Source organism: Haliotis rubra, unplaced genomic scaffold (assembly GCF_003918875.1).
Source record: "Haliotis rubra isolate DU_JTF1 unplaced genomic scaffold, ASM391887v1 Scf537, whole genome shotgun sequence".
Lineage (NCBI taxonomy): Eukaryota > Metazoa > Mollusca > Gastropoda > Lepetellida > Haliotidae > Haliotis > Haliotis rubra.
In genome coordinates, this window is record NW_025767232.1 from 276,368 (window position 1) to 295,423 (window position 19,056).

The window sequence follows — 19,056 nt, forward strand, 5'->3', positions numbered from 1 at the left end:
TCACTGACAGTAAGATCTCAGAGGAGGAATCTCGCTCAATCCTCTCTGAACTCGACAAATACCGTAAGATGAAACAAGAAATCCGGCTCAAATCTTGTAAGTCTGCTATCGGCGAAGACAAGAAAAAAAAGTACATAGAACAAGGGGTACAAACATTAAACTGTTTCACACGTCATAGCGGTACAGTACTGCCATGTGTGGCCGGGAAGTTAACTGGGGGCTCAAAAGTAGTAGATCTAAGGCGGGATCTAAGGGCCTGACAAAAGCTTTATTTGTGAAATAAGGCTTTGCAGAGGCTTTTGTTGGACTTGATCTCATACCCCCATTATATATACTACTAGCTATGGTAAAGTAGTTCTGAGAAATTAAAGTAGTTATAATAAAGAAACTGATTTTCACACTCAGTACTTTGCTTTACATCACACCCTTGACAAGAGTAACCCTTGGGTATGTTTGTTTTAGATTTCAGGAGGTGCGTGCTCCACGATGGACTGTCAATTGAACACACGTTGTGTGGAAAGACGTGGCGGTGGTGCAGTCTGTGTGGAAGGTAAGACTCCTTTTATGGCCGACATGCAGCTGCAACAAGACCTTGTTTGATGATTGCCATATAACACACGTATAGCCTTGATGTTAGTGGTGTAGAGATGAAAGTGATGCTGTAAATGAGGTGTAGACGTAGATGTTGATGAGGGTGTAGAAGAGGCTAAAGATGTACACGAGGGTGAGCGTGTGGAGATGAGGGTCATGATGTACAAGAGGGTGAAGACGTAGCTGAGGATGAAGGTGTAAAGAAGTGAGTGAGTATGTTTTACGCCGCTTTTAGCAAAATTCCAGCATATCACAGCTGGAGACACCCAAAAATGGGTTTCACTCATTGTACACATATAGGGAATCAAACCCAGGTCTTGTGCGTGACGAGCAGACGCTTTAACCATTAGGCTGCACCGCCACAACCAGGTGTAAAGTAGGTTGTAGATGAAGGTGAGTTAGTGAGTGAGTGAGTGAGTTAAGATTTAGAGTCACATCGGCCATATTGCAGCCATATCGGGACCATAACAATATATACTGTAATAATACATATAAGTTATTTTGTAAAATCAACAAAGGACAGTAAAACAAATAAGCTATCAGAGATAGAAAGTTAAACTAGCATGTAAGCATAAAACATTTATTACAATACAGAACAATACAATATAAAAACCGGGCTATAGATCGCCATCAACTGAAGGTAGCTCGCAATACTAGGGACCATGGGGACTTACAGTAGCTCTGCCACCTACATGGACCCTAACTGGATTTACATAATTCCTACAGATGTTGGTGATTTTTGCACAATTTAACCATACATTTAAAAATACATATATACTACGATTAAAATCACGGACAATGAAAAATACTGTGAATGAAATGGGACTTACATACCCTCTCTGGGGGACAATAATTTTACGCTACTTCAACCCCCTTTGAAGGTATAGCCTCTTATAATCGAAATTATTTATTCATTCTCACAAATTAAAATTGATATGCTAATAACAATCAATATTTATCAAGTAATTCAATTTCATTAAACACTCAATGATTAAATAAACATGTACATTATTAAAAAGATCCTTCATCGCTATTACTTTGAAGTACTTGTCCCTTGTGTCAAGTCAAGCAGGACATGGTTTAGAAGAGGGAGAGCGGGTAGATGAGTTTGAGTAAGTTCAACAAAAGCATGTGGCATGTTGGAAATGTATATTTCATATGTGTTCGACATTGCATATTTCATATGTGTTCGACATTGCCGTTACAAAAAGCACTGAACAGACAACAATAAAAGTTTTGCCCGACTACAAAATTATACCACGTCACAATACAAACTGTTAAACTGTACAGTTTAACCATGCCATGTAACTTTCTAACAAAATGCAGCCCAACATTCACAGGTCCCACTGTCAGCAGTACCCTGGAGTCGAGCTGCTTCACGGACTCCGACTGTTCAGCGGTCAGGAAGTTTGTCTGCTTCACGAAGACCTGCAAATGTATACCAGGGTACAGCTTCAACCCTGCCAACAACAGCTGTGTGAGACGTAAGTCAGTTTCTAAACGAGAGGTTATAAAGCAACTCTCTGTGGCTTCGGGCTTCGGTCTTCGGAAACCACGTACTGGATATTGACGGGTGACAAGAACTGTAATTACATTTTGTTTCAGCGCACATAATGTTTGTATTAGTGACATTTAGCTCACTGAAATACCGGGATTCTTGTGAAATGATTGGCTAAATTTTCTGATAACCGTGGTTTACTTAAAATATAACAACGAAGAGCTTTGCAGGAAGAGAGTTTGTATGTCCTATGAACACAATCCCTTTTCATATAATTTTTCAATCTATTCCACAGGCTGCAACACATATGGTAGAGGATTCACGACATACCGAGGCCTGGCTATGGTTGACAACAATGACAGAATAAAATTGACTAAAAATGTAAAGAAATGTTCTGAAATGTGCTTTAGAGAGAAGAGGTTTCTTGTATCACCTTCGAGAAATTTATCGGGCATCCATCGTGCCACCTTTCAAAATCCGGGTATCTAGACGTGCCACCATCCATGAGATGCACGGGGTACAACGACTGGATCTTTTCTGTGAGAAACTGTGCATAACACAGATGCCAAAGAAGGGCATTTCTTCATTGAGTGAGTAGTGAGTTGGCTATTAGCAATATTCCAGAAATGGCATGGCGGGGGATATCAGAAATGGGCTTCGCGCAGTATACCCATGTTGGGAGCAGATTTCTGGTAGTTCACGTTTTGGCATCTAGTTTTGAACGATGCAACAGGTCATGATGGACTATGAGTGGCATAAATTTGGTGTTTCGCCCGGCCGTTATTTTGTGAATTTCCCATTCTAAACGGAAACAAATGTACCATTTACCAGGTAGGCAAATGTTTACTAACGTTTTTCTGCACATTTTGTAAATATAAGGGTGTATTTTTACAAGGCTTTCTGATTTATAAGTTAGATATGGTGTCCTCCCATTTGTGAGAACTCCCAGTTGTGAGACACATTAATTAATGGTTCAGTGCACATAGGTGGTGTGTGCCCCATCCCTACAATGAAAGTGGGATCAGCCCAACCCAGTACCCACAGGAGGCATAGTTCATTGATGAGTTGATTAATGAAATAGATTATCAAAGATTATATTTACAAAGAAGAAATAGTTCATTGAATATTTTATTTTTTCAGAAGAGGTGAAGTGAGGTTAGGTGAAATTGGGTTTCTCTATTCTCTAAGTATGATTACACAATGCCATTTAGAAGATCAATTTAAATCTTGTTTTCGGTTTTTGTAATTAGGTTTTAAAATTCTTTGAGACTGCATGAATCTTTGGAATTTGGTAGGGCACTCCATAAATTTATTGTGTCGGGTAGAAAGGGTTGGCATAAAGGGCATTTCGACTGTAAATTTCAGAGTTATTTCAGAGTTATTTCTTAAACTATAACTTGTAGTTTCGGAGACGGAGTAGATCTAAGTAGGTAAATTAATTCCTCTTTGATCTTGAAGTTATCTACACAAAGTGTTTGATTATTAAAGACATTTACCTGAGTATGTTAATCAATTTATCTTATAAAGTTTCATTTCAGTTACCTCCACAAGATTCAGTTCCATAGCAAATAAGTAATTAGCTAGGGTGAATCCATTCTATCAGACAGGGGAGTATGGTGTGTTTTCGTTGTTAATTACCTACTCTAGGGGCGGTGGGGTAGCGTAGTGGTTCAAGCGTTGGCTCGTCACGCCGAAGACCCCGGGTTCGATTCCCCACATGGGCACAATGTGTTAAGCCCATTTCTGGTGTTCCCCGCCGTGATATTGCTGGAATATTGCTAAAAGCGGCGTAAAACTAAACTCAGTCAGTCAGTAATTACCTACTCCACTGTCTCATAGCTGGGAGTCTCACAACTGGGAGTCTCACAACTGGGAGTTAGATATGGAGATAGACCGTTAGATATTGTTTATGTTTGGGGCTGTGTATTGTACTTGAGGTTGAATGTGTGTATAATAGAAGGTAATATGATAGTGAGTTTCCCTAATAATTGTGGAGGAAAAATCATATAATTGTATTTTTCGAGTTTTAATAATTGTTTTGTAAACATTTACATTACGACTGTTGTGTTGATATTAGCCATGTTGGTGGTCAAGCTGAAGTAGTGTGGCAGTGTTGTATATGTGCGCAGTGAAGCGCAGTGAAATCAGCATTTTCAATCCAAAATTGATACAGTCTGATTTTATTGATTGACCAATCAAATTCGAGCATTTCACACAGCAATGGTAGAATGACAACTTAACCATAATTTGTAGCGGTGATCATCGGTGTTTCATGAACTATCTGGAAAAAAATCAGTAAAGAATGAAAACTGTCGGTTAATTTGGAGTAAATAGTATGTAAAGAAGGGGTGGACCGACATCGATGTATACAAAATGGTCATTTTAAAGGAAAGTCAATTAATGTTATAAATTCCTACATTCAGAACTTGAATTTGTATTTTCTCACTCAATTAATTTTAAGAAGTCCACACAACCCTGCCTTTACGTGGTGATAAGCATTGATTTAAGTATATCTTATCAGGTTTTCAACTTAGAAAACGTTCCCCTTTATGTCAACATGCTTCATGACACGGGCCAAATATGGTCCCTCTTAGAGGCATGGAACCGTGTATGGTCCCGGGAAATTGTCCGTTTTTGCACATAAATTAACATGCCAAACACTGATTATGCAAAATGGAATTCACATAGCAACGGTTTCCGAAATTGCGTCATTAGTGAAGAGGTTACCGCGATTCTCGTCATCTTTTAGCCATGATCCATAAAAAACATGAGAAATTATTATCGAAATGGCCACGAAATCTTTTTTTTTTCTAATTACGAAATACAAGGTGACAGTGATACAGTTAAATTATATAAGATTTGCTACCGTGAACAGGTAATACAGTGAACAATACATTCATCCAAGTAGATCTAATTTATATTTACGCATTTCTTACTTTTGATCTAATTTTTATGTTTGTTTGTTTGTTTGTTGTTTAACGCCGTAGATAATCGAGTATGGACCAGACAACAGTACTGGTGTCAACCAAGTCAGCGAGCCTGACCTCTCGATCCCCAAGTCTGATACTACAACCATTGTTTGCGTAACCGGATTTTCATCAAACTGTATATGCAAACTGTGTGGTATTTGAAGAATATCTGCAGTCTGCGTATGAACTAATCATTAGCTTTTGTTTTGACGTCAATAATGCTGGCAATTTTATTAGGACTTTTTACCTGCAGTGAATGTAGTTTGACATAAATGGCACATGCCCATAAACATAAGAAAGTGTATTTTGCATTTGTTTGAATTTCATGCAGATCAAAGAAGAATTTACTTGTCATGATTTATACGTTTTGGATTTGCTGAATAATGATGTTGTTGGAGAGACAATCTACTCACGTTGAATGTTATTTCTTACACACCCGTGGGTGAGAAACCCATGTGAGAAAACTGGTATCACACATACAGTCAACTCTCGTTAATCCGACACTTGTGGTTGCAGAGAAATATGTCGGATTAACGAAAATGTCGGATTAATGAAAATGTCGGAAAATATCAGAAATTGTAGATCTGGTTATCGTCTTCGTTTGTAAAAACATTCAGTAATAAAAAATATAACAATACATCCTTGATATCATTTATTAACAATCATAGATGGCATAACATACATGTACATATAAAATCACATAATCAATCAGTTTCGTATCGATTTCAAAATCACATTGGCACAAAACTCACGTTTGTTTTTACCATTGTCGCTATTTCACTCTCAGCAGCCATTATGACCCGGATGTTGAATGAGTCACTGTTTACATACAACTAGTTCCACAGTAACATATGGATGTCTGGTGAACAATAATTTAAAACTTGAAATAGTCTTTGAGGGTTTTTTGTTGTTCATTTTTTTCTGAGGTCTTCTGCATTTTAGTTTTCAAAGTGTCGATGAAGTCGAGGTCACTCCCATCAAACACGTCTAAGTTGTGTGTCACAAATGTCTGTAAAGTGTTCAACAATGTTTTGACCTCAGGTAGCTTGGGAATGACTGGCTCGGTTGTCTGGTCTTCTTCAGTGTTGATTTCTTTTTCGGCAGTAGGTCGGACAGTCTCGATGATTTCATCTTCAGTCATGGCTTCCTCACATGGCAGATTTGCGTCAAATTCTATGAATTCACTGACAGGTGCGGGTGCATCTGGGTATAGCTTGTCAAGAGTTTCCTGTAAATCTCGGACGTCTTCAATCGGTTCATTATCGGGCTCGATCTGGCTGTCAGTAGGTGGCAGGATTTTCGTATGACGCCAGCAGTTGATGATTGTTGGTTGCTTCACATCTCTCCACGCTGATCGGATAAACAGTAGGGCTTGCTTGATATCAAGTGGTACTGGCGTGTCTGCGCTGGCGTTGTCAAGATGAAGTTTCATCTGCTGCTTCTTGTACAGAAGTTTGAAATTCTTTATTATTCCTGCATCTAGGGGCTGAATGTGGGATGTTGTATTGGGAGGCAGATAGTGAAGCTTTACGTTGGTGAGATCTACCGAGGCATGGGAAGGGGCGTTGTCAATCAGCAATATCACTTGTCGTCGCTGTGTGCGCATGTGCCTATCAAACTTCACAAGCCAGTCTTTGAAGATCAGTGCTGTCATCCAAGCCTTCTTGTTTGAATACCAGTGGCACACAGAATTAGGATCAAAAGTTCTACCAAAACATCTGGGTCTGTTAAATTTCCATATTACCAGTGGTTTAGGTTGTTCAGTGCCTGATGCGTTCACCACAAGCATAACAGTAAGACGATCTTTTGCTTGTTTCTTGCCAGACACAGGACAAGTGCTCAGTGTGGTATTGGGTTCAATTTTGTAAAACAAGCCAGTTTCATCACAGTTGTAGACGTCACACGGATTGTATTCAGCCAGGATTTGCTGCAATGGGGTTCGCCGCCACACTAATCCGCTTGGGGGCGCGGGTGTACTATCGGTTATTGTGGCGCTGATCTTGTTGTACTGGTTCATTATGGCCTATGCGCTGCGCCAACGTTGCGCCAGTCACCGTGCAGAACTCAGAGGAATCGAGAGCGGAAACCAAGCTCGGTTACTACTGACGCGATATGGCTGCAACTTACGAAGCGCTCACAGTTCAGAAGTTAAAGCAGGAGCTGATCAGGAGACAGGCAGCAACCACTGGCAGAAAGACTGATCTTGTCGAAAGGTATTTATTTGCTTTGAAAAGTGTAACAACAATACAACAGACCTAGAAAGCGTTTCTTATTCCATTTGTGTCTCACTGCTGACTTGTCAATGTCGGCCGTCGTATATCATGTCTTCCACTCAGATTTTTGTACGCTAGATCATATATGTAACGGTGATATTTGTATGTGTTTGATAGATACAGACCTAATATATTGGCGATTTTTTCGAACATAGTTGCATTGTCACACATTACTGCCATGTCACTCAAACGGTAGGGTGTGTGCACTGTACAACCTTGGCACTTGGCACTTTGAACACGGGGCAAAGGTAGAGAAATGTCCTTATTCATTGTATGAAACATATATTTTCTACGACTCATTGTCTTAGGTCAATACATCACGGAATCAATTTCAGAAAACCGATAACTCAATATTATTCGTATTGAGGGTAATGAATATTCTTTTTCATCGATAGCTTGACGCACTGTGAGAATGTTTGTTGATGTGCGGAGCCATGCAGGGTCTTTTAAGCTTTCTGATTGGTCGACGTTTTGTTGTCAGCCAATCATGAAGCCGTTCACAATCCATATTGAGATGAAACTGTCATTTCTGCACTTCGTCTTTAATATACGAGAATAACATCATTTTTGCTTTCCTACGCATTGAGCAACATTGAACACAATCGAACGTTTACATAAACATGAATAGTCGAAAACTCCTCAGTAAATTACTTGTGTATTGTTTAAACAAATACCAATTTAAAAATATTTGTGGAAAGTAATATCCCATGCAGTTTCAGCATTTATAAAAGCTATTTCTTAGTCCTAGCTGAATTCCAGAATAAACAAACTTTTGAAAGAAATTTGTATTTGTATGTATCTAAACATCTTCATTCAATAATTAAATGAGATATTGTTCTGTCAGACAATAATATTTCATCAGTAATTTAATTGATGCAGTGACATCATCAATCATGATAAACTTTTTCTTCAACACAAGATATTTGATTTGTAGACTGAAGGCATAGGATCGGAATGATGATTTCCGTGGCACTGTCATCCATCTTCCTGAGCCACTTGATGCAAGGTGGCCATCACCAGGATTTAGGCAGCTTCTCCCTAAGCATCAAAGCATCCTACCTCCAATCTCCAAGGAGCTGACGGAGGGATACTTTGTTTTCCGCATGGCTGAAGATAATCAGGCTGTCAGTGACTTAAAGTCTATGGAGAAAGGGGCAAGGATGTTCTCAGCCAACAGGGTCCTCGCTTGCAGCGTGTATTTTGAGGGATCATCCACTTACTTCAGTGGAATTGTTGGCGCTTCTATGAAGAATAAGGCAATTATTTTCCACATTACTAAAAATCTCCAATATAAAAGTGTAACTCCACAGTGAATGTCTAAGCATAAATTTATAAACAGAGGTCAACTTTTGATCAAAGCTATTTTGTTATTAAGTATGTAACTATCACCATTATTAATCCTAAATCATCTTTGTCACCGCTCCTAAAACTTTTTTGAAAGGTCAGCTACAACTATAAAATAAAGGTGGACAAGACAGGTGCTCCCGTTATCTCCCACTGTGAATGTCCTGCAGGGAAGGGTCGCCATGCTACTTGCAAGCACATAGCAGCAGTCCTGATCATGGCAGAGCACTTTGTTGCAACAGGCAGTCTTCATGTGGAGAAGAGCTGCACAGAGAATCTTCAGACTTTCCACAAACCAAAATCCACTTACAAAGGTTCCCCAGTGAAAGCAGAGTCTCTACCTTCAAAGCGGAAGTGGTCAGACAAGATGTTGGAAGACCTGCGTCCACCAAAATACAGAAGGATGGCTGGCTTTGATGACCATGTTCGTAATATGATGGTAAACTTTTGCTCAGCAACTTCTGAAGACCTTGCACTGAGATATTTACATCCAAAGGCTGACCTACAGACTGCAGTGAAGGACCATGACTATCTGGACAAGCCCTTTTCAGAGTACTGGGTTGATAGGGCATTGCAGGTAAACATAACACTTGTAACCAACAGTAATTACTCCAGACATGATCAGAAACTGGAATTAGCACTGATAAAGTTCATTTTTTTTGTAAATTGAATGTCAACCAGATTAAATTTGAGAATGTTATTTCGCATTTAAAGCCACTATCATGCTAACTGAAAACTTAAATAGTTTATGTTTGCACAAGCAGCAGCATGTTATAAAGCTACTAAGTGATGTGAACTTTGATGGTTATCATAAGTAATTGATATAGCCTTAAATTGTATGAAGCTATCCTTACAACTTTAACAATAGTGTTTACTAAATTGATTTTTTGTTTCTTCAGGTCACAAAAGATGATGCTGTCCAGATAGAGAAGAGTACCAGGGACCAAGGCAATAATCAAAGATGGCATAGGGAGGAAGTGGCGACTAACAGCATCACGGTTCGGAGAAGTCACCAAAATGACAAGTAAAAGAAATAAAAAGAAACTATGTCATTCACTTTTATATGGCCAAACATGTTCAAGACCTATGATACATGGTAAACAGTATGAGAAAAAAAGTTATTAAACATTTTGAAAAATTGCATGGGATAAAGACTAAGAAAGCTGGATTTTATATTGATAGAGACATACCTTTCTTGGGTGCAACTCCAGATGCAATCATAGATGACAATTGTTTGGTTGAAGTGAAATGTCCTTATGCTGGGCGTGATGATATGATCAAACCAGGCAAGAAATTTCCATATCTTTTGTATGATTCCACAGGGAAGATTTGTTTGAATCAAAGAAGTAATTATTATCCTCAGATTCAAGGACAATTGTACATTGCCAAACGAAAATGTTGTTTTTTTGTTGTGTATACTCTCTGTGATATGTTTGTTCAAAGGATTGATCTTGACCATGACTATTTTCAGCTTTCTATGCTCCCAAAACTAGACCTTTTTTACCAACAGCATCTTAGACCTTACATTGCATCAGTCTTGTAAATCCTGTATCCACACACGTTTTGATACACTGCTAGTGTCATAAAACAAAAACAAATAATCTTGGTCATTCTGTATTATTGACTTTATTGACATGCTCTTGACATGATATCTCTATTTACACAGTTAAGTATAGTAGTTCAGACTTAAGGATCTTAACAAACAATATTTATTCAGTAACTGCACAAAGCCTACATTAAGTGTTGCACTTCATTACATTTTGTTGTATAAATACATGATTTTACATGTAAATTTCCCAAGTTTGAACACATACTTACAAAACTTAACACTGACAGATTCAGTAGTAACAGAGTAGACTGTGCCTCTGACATACTTCAGGTCCATAACCTATCCAGGATTTACTGGATGCAGATTCCTGCATCCTATGAGCATAAAAATGACAAAGGATGCAACGAAAATTAATATCGCTTCCAAGGGGAAGCAGAAAGAGTCCTAATACTTTTTGTAAAATTTCAATCAAGTAACAAGAAGTTATTACAGAGTCTGCTACTAGCCGGGTTATGTATTATTTGCAATTTAATGTACTGTAAAAATGTGATGACCAAGATGCACAATGCAATAACAGTAACTGAATTACAACAATATTACAACATTAATAATAGCATTGATAATAATATTTAGGTGTCTGGTACCCCCATTTTGTTGTCCAGGACCCCTGAAAATTTAAGAGTATGAGTACCAGGGACCTTCAAATACAGGGCGGTGTTCTCTTTTTGCATGCGCATATTGTTTAGGGATGAAAATTACTGGATTAAAATTACTTACCCTTACAACACTTGGGATTAAAGCTATCGTCTCTAGTAGAAATGCAAGTATGCCAGCAATTGCAGGTATTAAACAGTAACGTTTATCACATCTTGTTTAATGCATATGGCCATACACGAATTTTACTGATATTGCATGTAACATCATATGCATACACAATATTGCATTTATACAAATATTTGAAAATGAATCATCTGACAAATAAATATGATGAATTTTTTAATCAGCAATTTACATTTCATATACAAATATGAGTCTTTTGAAAATACGGTGACATAGATGTCACACCAGAAATAGATATTTATGTGCACTGAGCAGTATACGTAAATACATACCATTGTATAATTTGTTTCATACGACAATAACCACACTCAGTCACAATCCCACCTGATGAGAAACGTCATCACCATAAACTAGTGGTGAGATGGTACCAGTTAAGACTCTAAACTTGCATACTTAACTCTGGGCACCCCAGGAATTGGGAACAAAGTGAACATGTGCCTGTCATTGTAGAATGACTTCTGGTAAACTAAATTACTGTTTTATAACCCCATGCCACATGTCATATTTGATTACTTTTAATGACTGAGTTAACTAATCATTATGAACTGTGTTCAGTGTGGTGGGTTAGTGAGCCTGGAGGTGAGTGGGAAGTGAACTCCACTTACTTGAACAGACTCTGATTGTGCAGGCACTAGACTGTTAATCCTAATCTGCTTATAGCCAATTAAAGTGCAGGCAGACAGAGAATACACCAATACAGGACTGAAGGAAAATCCCTGCCTATGATAGGTGAGGATCATGATCGCATGCAATAAACAAATCTAACATAAATCTGTATCATTAATGCTACCATGATGCCTCATTTTGAAGTTGATATGTTGAATATCACAATCCTTTCTTTGAAGTTATCACTTGTTCAAGTTTTACTTATTAAACTGGTCAGTGGCACCATATTGGTTGGTGGTAATATTGGGGGCGGGATTCACAATTGCATGTCATCATGCTCAATACCTGGATTATTGGTGTAAATATTGTAATAAAGTCGTCTTATATTTTTATCAATTTTGTTGTGGTTTTGTTTCAGTTATCTGAAAAAGGAAGGCATCAATTATTTGTCCTACTTTTCAATGATGTGATCATAGTGATATATGATATACATTTATACATGAATCTCCAGATATTTGATATATCTCTAACAACAGAGTTTTCAGTTTTCAACAGCACTGCCATTTCAAATGGTCCTTCATAAATATGGTCATGAAAAGGTATATTTTTCGTCACATTACTAATGCAATGTATATACAAATCAAACTAAGCAGACTCATTTACAATAGAATTTCTCCCTTTCTGGTGTCCCCCGCCGTGATATTGCTGGAATAATGCTAAAAGCGGCGTAAAACTAAACTCTCAGTCAGTACAATGGAATTTCTGAAATTTGAAATGGCAAAGGAGACATACACAATTCTAGATCCAAGCATTACTTTGCTAGGTGGGAGATTTACTTTCAGAATCTTGAAAGTTTTGCTGAGACCAATTATTCTTTCAACATGAATTCTTTTAGATGCAATTCTGCGATCTTTTAAAATCTCATGAGGCTCAAGTTGGGATCTACCTTTAAGTGTTGTGGGTGTATTGACATGTACATCCTGAGCTGCAAAAAGATCTTGGACCAATATACCCCTATCTGCCATTATGCTATCTTTCTTATCAAACATGCCGACCGAGGGGTCTATTAAGGGAGATTTTTCAATTATTTGACGGTCACTTGACGAGCCCCCAAATGAATCACTTATGAAGGAAACAGTACCTCTAGGTGTACAACCTATCATAGTCTTAATGGTATTATGGTGCTTATAGCTAGACCATGTTACACTCTGAGCATCTACATCAGATGGTTTTTGGATAGGGTTTTCAGTGGCATCTAATATTACTCTTGTACCAAACTTTTTACCAAAATCTTCAGGCATATGGTGATCAACAGTCTCTCTTGATGGCCATATTTTAACTTCTTTTAATTGAAAATACAAAAAATTTATCCATGTGATAACAACTTGTGATACTGTGGACTCTGATATATTGAAAAACAAACTCAATTCTACATCTTCCTTTGCCTGACGCAACTTCATCAAAGTTAAAAACAGTTGGTCTTTAGGTGACAAAGATACACATTGATAATTGAGCTCATAAGCAGCTGGCCCAAGTGAGTGAAAAAAGTACATGAAATGATCATAGTTCTGAAAACCAGTATAATAATGGACAGCCTTAGAATTATTTATATACATGTCAATGCTATATTTACCCAAACGGTTACACTGAACTTGCTCATCCTGAAATGTATTACCACAAAGGTCACTGTCACACAATGGATCATTAGTGGTACTGGTAGAAACAATAGAATCAGATGAGTCCACAACCACTTCCATCTGAACATCTTCCGTGGCATCACTGGCTTCTGTCTCCCTCTGCTGGTGTTTCCTCTTGGGTCGACATGATGTCCGCGTCGTGTGAGTGAAGATGGAAGGGACAGCGTCCAGCTTCAACCGTCTCCTCTCTCCTAAAAGATAAATAAGTGCTGAATTTAATTGTTCCCAGTTCATTGAATGTTAATGAATGATAAACATGTTAAATATTGATTGTCACTTATTGTGTAATAGCATCATTTTGTAGGAAGAAAATCAAACAAAATTGATTGTTTATTTAATTGAAAATACTTGGAAACTGACATTGAATATGGGTTAAAATCATAGGTAATATTTTTGGTTTATTCAGTAAATTTTACTATGAATAAACTGTGTGACATACTAAAAAATCTTCACATTTAAAACTTAAGATATATATAAATAATATGAATAAGTAATAAAAATGAAGAATTAAATACATGAAAACCATTTACATATCTGTTACTCAAAGCACCTGTGTGCCACTTTTTGTGTTCTTGGGTCCAGTTCTGGGAAAGAAACTTCCTAAATAAAGAAAAACCAACACATTGCAAAGATAAAAGCTCAATGAAGAACTCATGCAACAACAACAAGACAATGAGAAAATTCAAATTTTAACACTGAAACATTATTACCTTGCAATAAAATTCAGTATCTCATTAACATTTCCACAGGCGATTATTGAGAAATAAATTGAACAATTTTTAATAAAATATGTTGCAATTAATATTTGATTGATATGAATTACTTTGCTAAATAATAGTGTCAATAAGTGATTACAATGTATCTTTCTCAAATTAATCAAGCAGGATGAAATTGAAATTCTTGTATTTTGATCTACTAAATGTCGGTTTCGAATAATAATATTATAATAAACATCGTTTTCATTTGATCTGTGCATCACATCAACATCCAAACTTCGGCCAATAAATCCAGCATTTACGCAAATTGGAATGAACTGAAAAAATGAATAACAATAATTGCAATAATTTTCAAATATTCTGCATTTAAATTATTGATCCATACCTAATAATGTCACCGTGAAGTCATCTGCTGTGAAGTGGACTGACACACTACGTCAGTTTTTCCGGGTTGCCAAAGTTCCTAGTCTTTGGATCGACTCGCCGCACAGCCACTCGCCACTTCAGTCGTAGATCAGAATCAGATGGGTATCTGTGTCCTCCAGAGTTGGTACAACCAGGTACAGAACAATACTGCGGCATTTTCGACGGAAAATTGTACTAATCTATACAGTGTCAGTGATGTTAAAAGCGTAGCGCTATGAAGTATTCAACTTCCGGTTTCCCGCCTATAACCGATAGTACACGCACGCCACCTGGTGCGAAAAAGTCGCCGGCGAACCCCATTCTTCTCTACCTGCGTCTACAGAACTCTGTGGGGCTGAGGCTGATTCACCATGAATTTTGTGCGTCTTAATTCCATGTCGCTGCTTAAATCTGGTCACCCATCCACTACTGTGGGCAAAGTCAGTGAGCCCTAATTTCTCCCCTAGATCACACATATGTGTGAGATCGATTTCTAATCCCGTGATTGGCTACTCCATGGTGATGACCTAGGGTAAGGTTATGACGGACTACTTTCCTGATTAAAATTCATTGATAAGTTACTCGTGCTTCAATCGAACAGAAACCTGTTACTCGTGCAAATATACCCCTTTACACCTACCTGTTATTTTCGCCATTGCAACATAAACACGTATTTATACAATGAGTCACAAGTAGAATAAATATAACACGAATCTATATATTTTCTAATTCCTTTTATTAAAATTTTGATTCCTAGTCATGAATTCAAAATGGCTCCAACAATCAGTGATACCTGTGTAAACAATTATGTGAAATCACCGTTAGAGATAAAGCCCTTGATTCCCTTTGAATATTCAAAATGTATAACACTGGTACTTTTACTGGAGAGATGCGACAAATGTCAATTGTCGTCTTGCAAAAATACCTGACACGATAACGTGAGTGCCTGTCCATTGTGAGATCGATTTGACTCGTTGTTTCTTTGATGCATTGATGAAGATGACATTTTGTACTGATACACATGATAAAGACCCACTTCCAGCTCCGAGATACTGGCCTACCTTTAGAATACAACACCACAAACTTTAAAATACGTCATAATACCCTTTTACGTAATGTAATGTGATTTTGTTCGAAAGCACGTTCTCGAAACAATGCCCTATGACGCCCGCATGGCAACACGGTTGTCTGGCTCAGCGAGTGCGTATAAGCTCCGCTCACTGGTGTTTCATCTCTACGAGCTATGTCATTGCATAAGCCCAACGATGTTGAGAGTTTCCAGTAGTTGTATACCGGCGGATGCGCAATATTTTGCAAGCACCAGTTTGAAATATTTTTCCTTTTTCACTAATACGCTCATATTTATTTGTATTACGGGCTGCTGAGGTGTTATGTTTTGTGTATTTTGTATTTTGTAATTTTTTAAATTTACATATATAGTTTTGCCATTCAGCAATTTGCACCATAACATAGAAAAGTGTTTCATTAGTATTTTATTTTTCAAAGCGGTAATAATGCATTACACTAGACACGTCAGTCGTGTTTGTGCCGGTTCGGTCAATGCATTCTATCTATTAGGATTAATTCAAGGGATTAGGATTAGGGTTAGGATTCATTCAAGTGGTTAGGACTAGGGTTAGGGGTTAGGGTTCGGGTTGGGGACCTAATGCAATATAGTAGGTACATGTCCGGTGGTTCCGTCAATGCATTCTATTTATTAGGATTATTTCAAAGGGTTAGGGTTAGGGTTAGGGCTGAGAGTTTAGGGGTTAGGGTTAGGGACAGGGACCTAATCCAATATAGCAGGTACATGTCCGGTGTAATACGTGAGTACCATTTGTTGTTTTTCCTTTTTGCATTTTAATACTTTTTTTTCACACAAAAACGGGAAACCAAAAACGTCGGAACTACATTATGAAATGGGTTAATGTAGAAAAATTTTGGGCTAATGGAAATTGGCCTGGAATTTGCAGCACTCAAGCCTCTTTCACACGCAACAGAAATTTTGTAAAGTAATGATTCGAAGGCTAACTCACCCTCGTGCCGTCACTACACAGGCTCATGTCTCCCTCGTTCCTTAGTGCGATCCACATTATCCTTACAGTTTTCCCTACATCACTTTTCTGTCACAAAATCACCGATTTATATAAAAGCGCGTCATTCATGCATGCACCGTGAAATATACGTCTGACGCCTGACGTCAACAACCCTTTTCAGTTTGAGGCATATCGGCTCATTCCACGCCACACGTTAATTTGTAGATTACGGAATGGGACGAGTGTGCCAAATGGCATCGCATCCATTCGGCAATTGTCCGTAGAATAAAATCACGTGACACCAAGTCTACCCGTAGCATTCGTAATTGTCCGTGACCTATTCGACTCTTTCCGTTCATTTCCTTGACGTCACAGGAATGACTTGATAAGTTTGCACATTGTGCAACAGTGTGGACGTAGCTCAGTCGGTTAGCTGTCGAGCTAACAATCCGTGGGTCGCGGGTTCGCGTCCGACGGGTTCTCACAAACTGGTTGCTTGTCTTAATACGCCATTCTTCTGCATTGGCAGCATGCAAAATCTCTTCCAATCGTCTTTCGCGATCTCTCGTCGACCCGCACAGCATAGTGCGACCTACTACGATTTCCGGTACCTCCTCTATCTCGTATTTCGAAGTTTCTATGCCGATGGCGTTTTTGGTCTTTTTTTCGCGCCATTCGAAAGCAACACGTTTGTTCGGGGGTAGCATCGTATCTGGATTTGGACCTTGGGGATGTAGCTGTGTTGGCCTACACTTCGAGATAGTATAGTTCTCGTATTGGGAGCTTTTGTGTAGCATCGTAGTGGGCCTATTTCCACTCCTGTAGCTGTGGCAGCCAAAATGTCTACTCGGAATAGAGGACACGCTCGGAATCCGAAATCGGCTGTAGCCCATTCTACAGCGTGGTCCCATCTAGCATCGTCTTCCACGTTGGCTATGGTTGGTTGTACTTGGATTCCGGATACTCTTCCCGTGCCCGTGTGTGCATACCAGCCCACGAAGATGGTCCCCTGGGGTCTGTCTGCAAGCACCATGCAACGGTCTAGACATTTCGATAGATTCTCCCACTGTTTTGCTGGTGGTTGTACTACGAATAGGTTTTCCCCCGAGAACAACTCTAGTGCTTCGTCCACCAAATCGTTGGCCATTGTGGTGTTGGTTCTATGCGCGTACAAAGAGACCTCTATGCGAGTACAACCTCTAGCCTGGACATCTGGATGGAGAAAGGTTTTCCACAGGTGTTCGTTGGAACAATCGGCATAGTCGGCCAAATGGCCACCGATGTGTTCTCGTACTTCTCCCGCTTCGAAATTGGAAACTACTTTGTTGTAGATTTTTGTTCGCATGGTATAGCCATTCTAGGTTCCAACCCATGTACAGACGTGGTTGCCTACACTTCTTGTATTGTCCAGGATGGTGGGTCCCTCGCGATCCATGGTAGTTGCAAGATCTCTTTGGTTTCGAAAGTCGTGTATCCTTTGGAGGTATTCCAAGAGACACTTTCTATCTAGGGTGCCGGAGAAATCCCTCGTATAGTCGATAGAATACAGGCCATAGCCATGTGCCAATAGAAATCGTTCGAATTTGGAAATATTGTCTTGTATTTGTTCCATAGGTATTTCCGAGACATCTACTTTTGCCACGAATATTCCAAATATCGGGTCGTCTACGTGTAGAGATTCCCATTCTATCTTTGCCGCAGAATTGGTTTCTTTCTCGATTCTTCGTACAGTGCTCCGTATTGCAGAGGGGCATCTATGGCATATTGTAGCGTATGTCTGATTTTGGTTTGCACGTAGCCTTCCTCTTGCTCGAAAGATTCGCGTACTTTTCCCGCGATATTGGAAACTACAATAGATGCTGTTCCTTTTTCTCCGATAGTGCAATACACGGCTCCTTTTCTATAGACACAGTCTTTTCGCCGAAGATAGCCAAATACGTACATATCGTCCACAAATGAAGGTAGGCCTTCCAGTGGTTGGAGGTTTGTTTTGCCGAGATGGCCATCGAGATAGTCTACACGGGCAATGTCCGGGAGAAGATTGTTTCCCACGTTATTTTCCAGTAGGAGGTGGTATGCCACAGATTTTAAGGCTCCTAAACAGCCACTTGGCTCACTGGCAAGAAACCAGCAGACGCTATCAAACTAAAATCAATAGTGGCAGAGTCGGCTGCACCATTGCGTGGGAAGGAGAAACAGATACCAGATAGGGCCCTAGTGAGGTACCTATACCAGCCGGGGGGAACACGAGGGTGATAGCCGTAGGCGAGCAACCGATCCGATATGGTCAGTCAAAACTTACAACATAGATAAAGTGGACATCAAAGCCGACGAGCCGAACTTGTACTACTTGAGAGATGGGCCAGGGAGAGGGCTCGTTAGAGATGAAATTATTGATCGTACCGTACCGTACAATGTTACCTCCTGTCAACACGTCATAGCGACACAGTAGTGCCACGTGTGGCCGGGAAGTTAACTGGGGGCTCAAAAGTAGTAGATATACTGGGGCGGGATCTAAGGGCCTGACAAAAG

The 19,056-nt window shown here is 39.1% G+C and overlaps 3 protein-coding genes across 3 annotated transcripts; 2 read left to right on the forward strand and 1 right to left on the reverse strand.

Moving 5' to 3' along the window:
• Window positions 1-468: 468 nt before the first annotated feature.
• LOC124253256 lies at window positions 469-2,764 on the forward strand. Its single transcript, XM_046686997.1, has 3 exons — window positions 469-550; window positions 1,932-2,075; window positions 2,385-2,764. The coding sequence occupies exons 1-3, from the start codon at window positions 487-489 to the stop codon at window positions 2,576-2,578; spliced, it is 402 nt and encodes a 133-aa protein (XP_046542953.1). The 5' UTR covers window positions 469-486; the 3' UTR covers window positions 2,579-2,764.
• A 3,168-nt stretch (window positions 2,765-5,932) lies between these two features.
• On the reverse strand, window positions 5,933-6,712 carry LOC124253248 (tigger transposable element-derived protein 6-like). The gene has a single exon (XM_046686989.1). The coding sequence runs from the start codon at window positions 6,710-6,712 to the stop codon at window positions 5,933-5,935; it is 780 nt and encodes a 259-aa protein (XP_046542945.1).
• A 1,642-nt stretch (window positions 6,713-8,354) lies between these two features.
• Window positions 8,355-9,703, forward strand: LOC124253250. The gene is made up of 3 exons (XM_046686990.1): window positions 8,355-8,587; window positions 8,773-9,252; window positions 9,575-9,703. The coding sequence occupies exons 1-3, from the start codon at window positions 8,435-8,437 to the stop codon at window positions 9,701-9,703; spliced, it is 762 nt and encodes a 253-aa protein (XP_046542946.1). The 5' UTR covers window positions 8,355-8,434.
• Window positions 9,704-19,056: the final 9,353 nt, after the last annotated feature.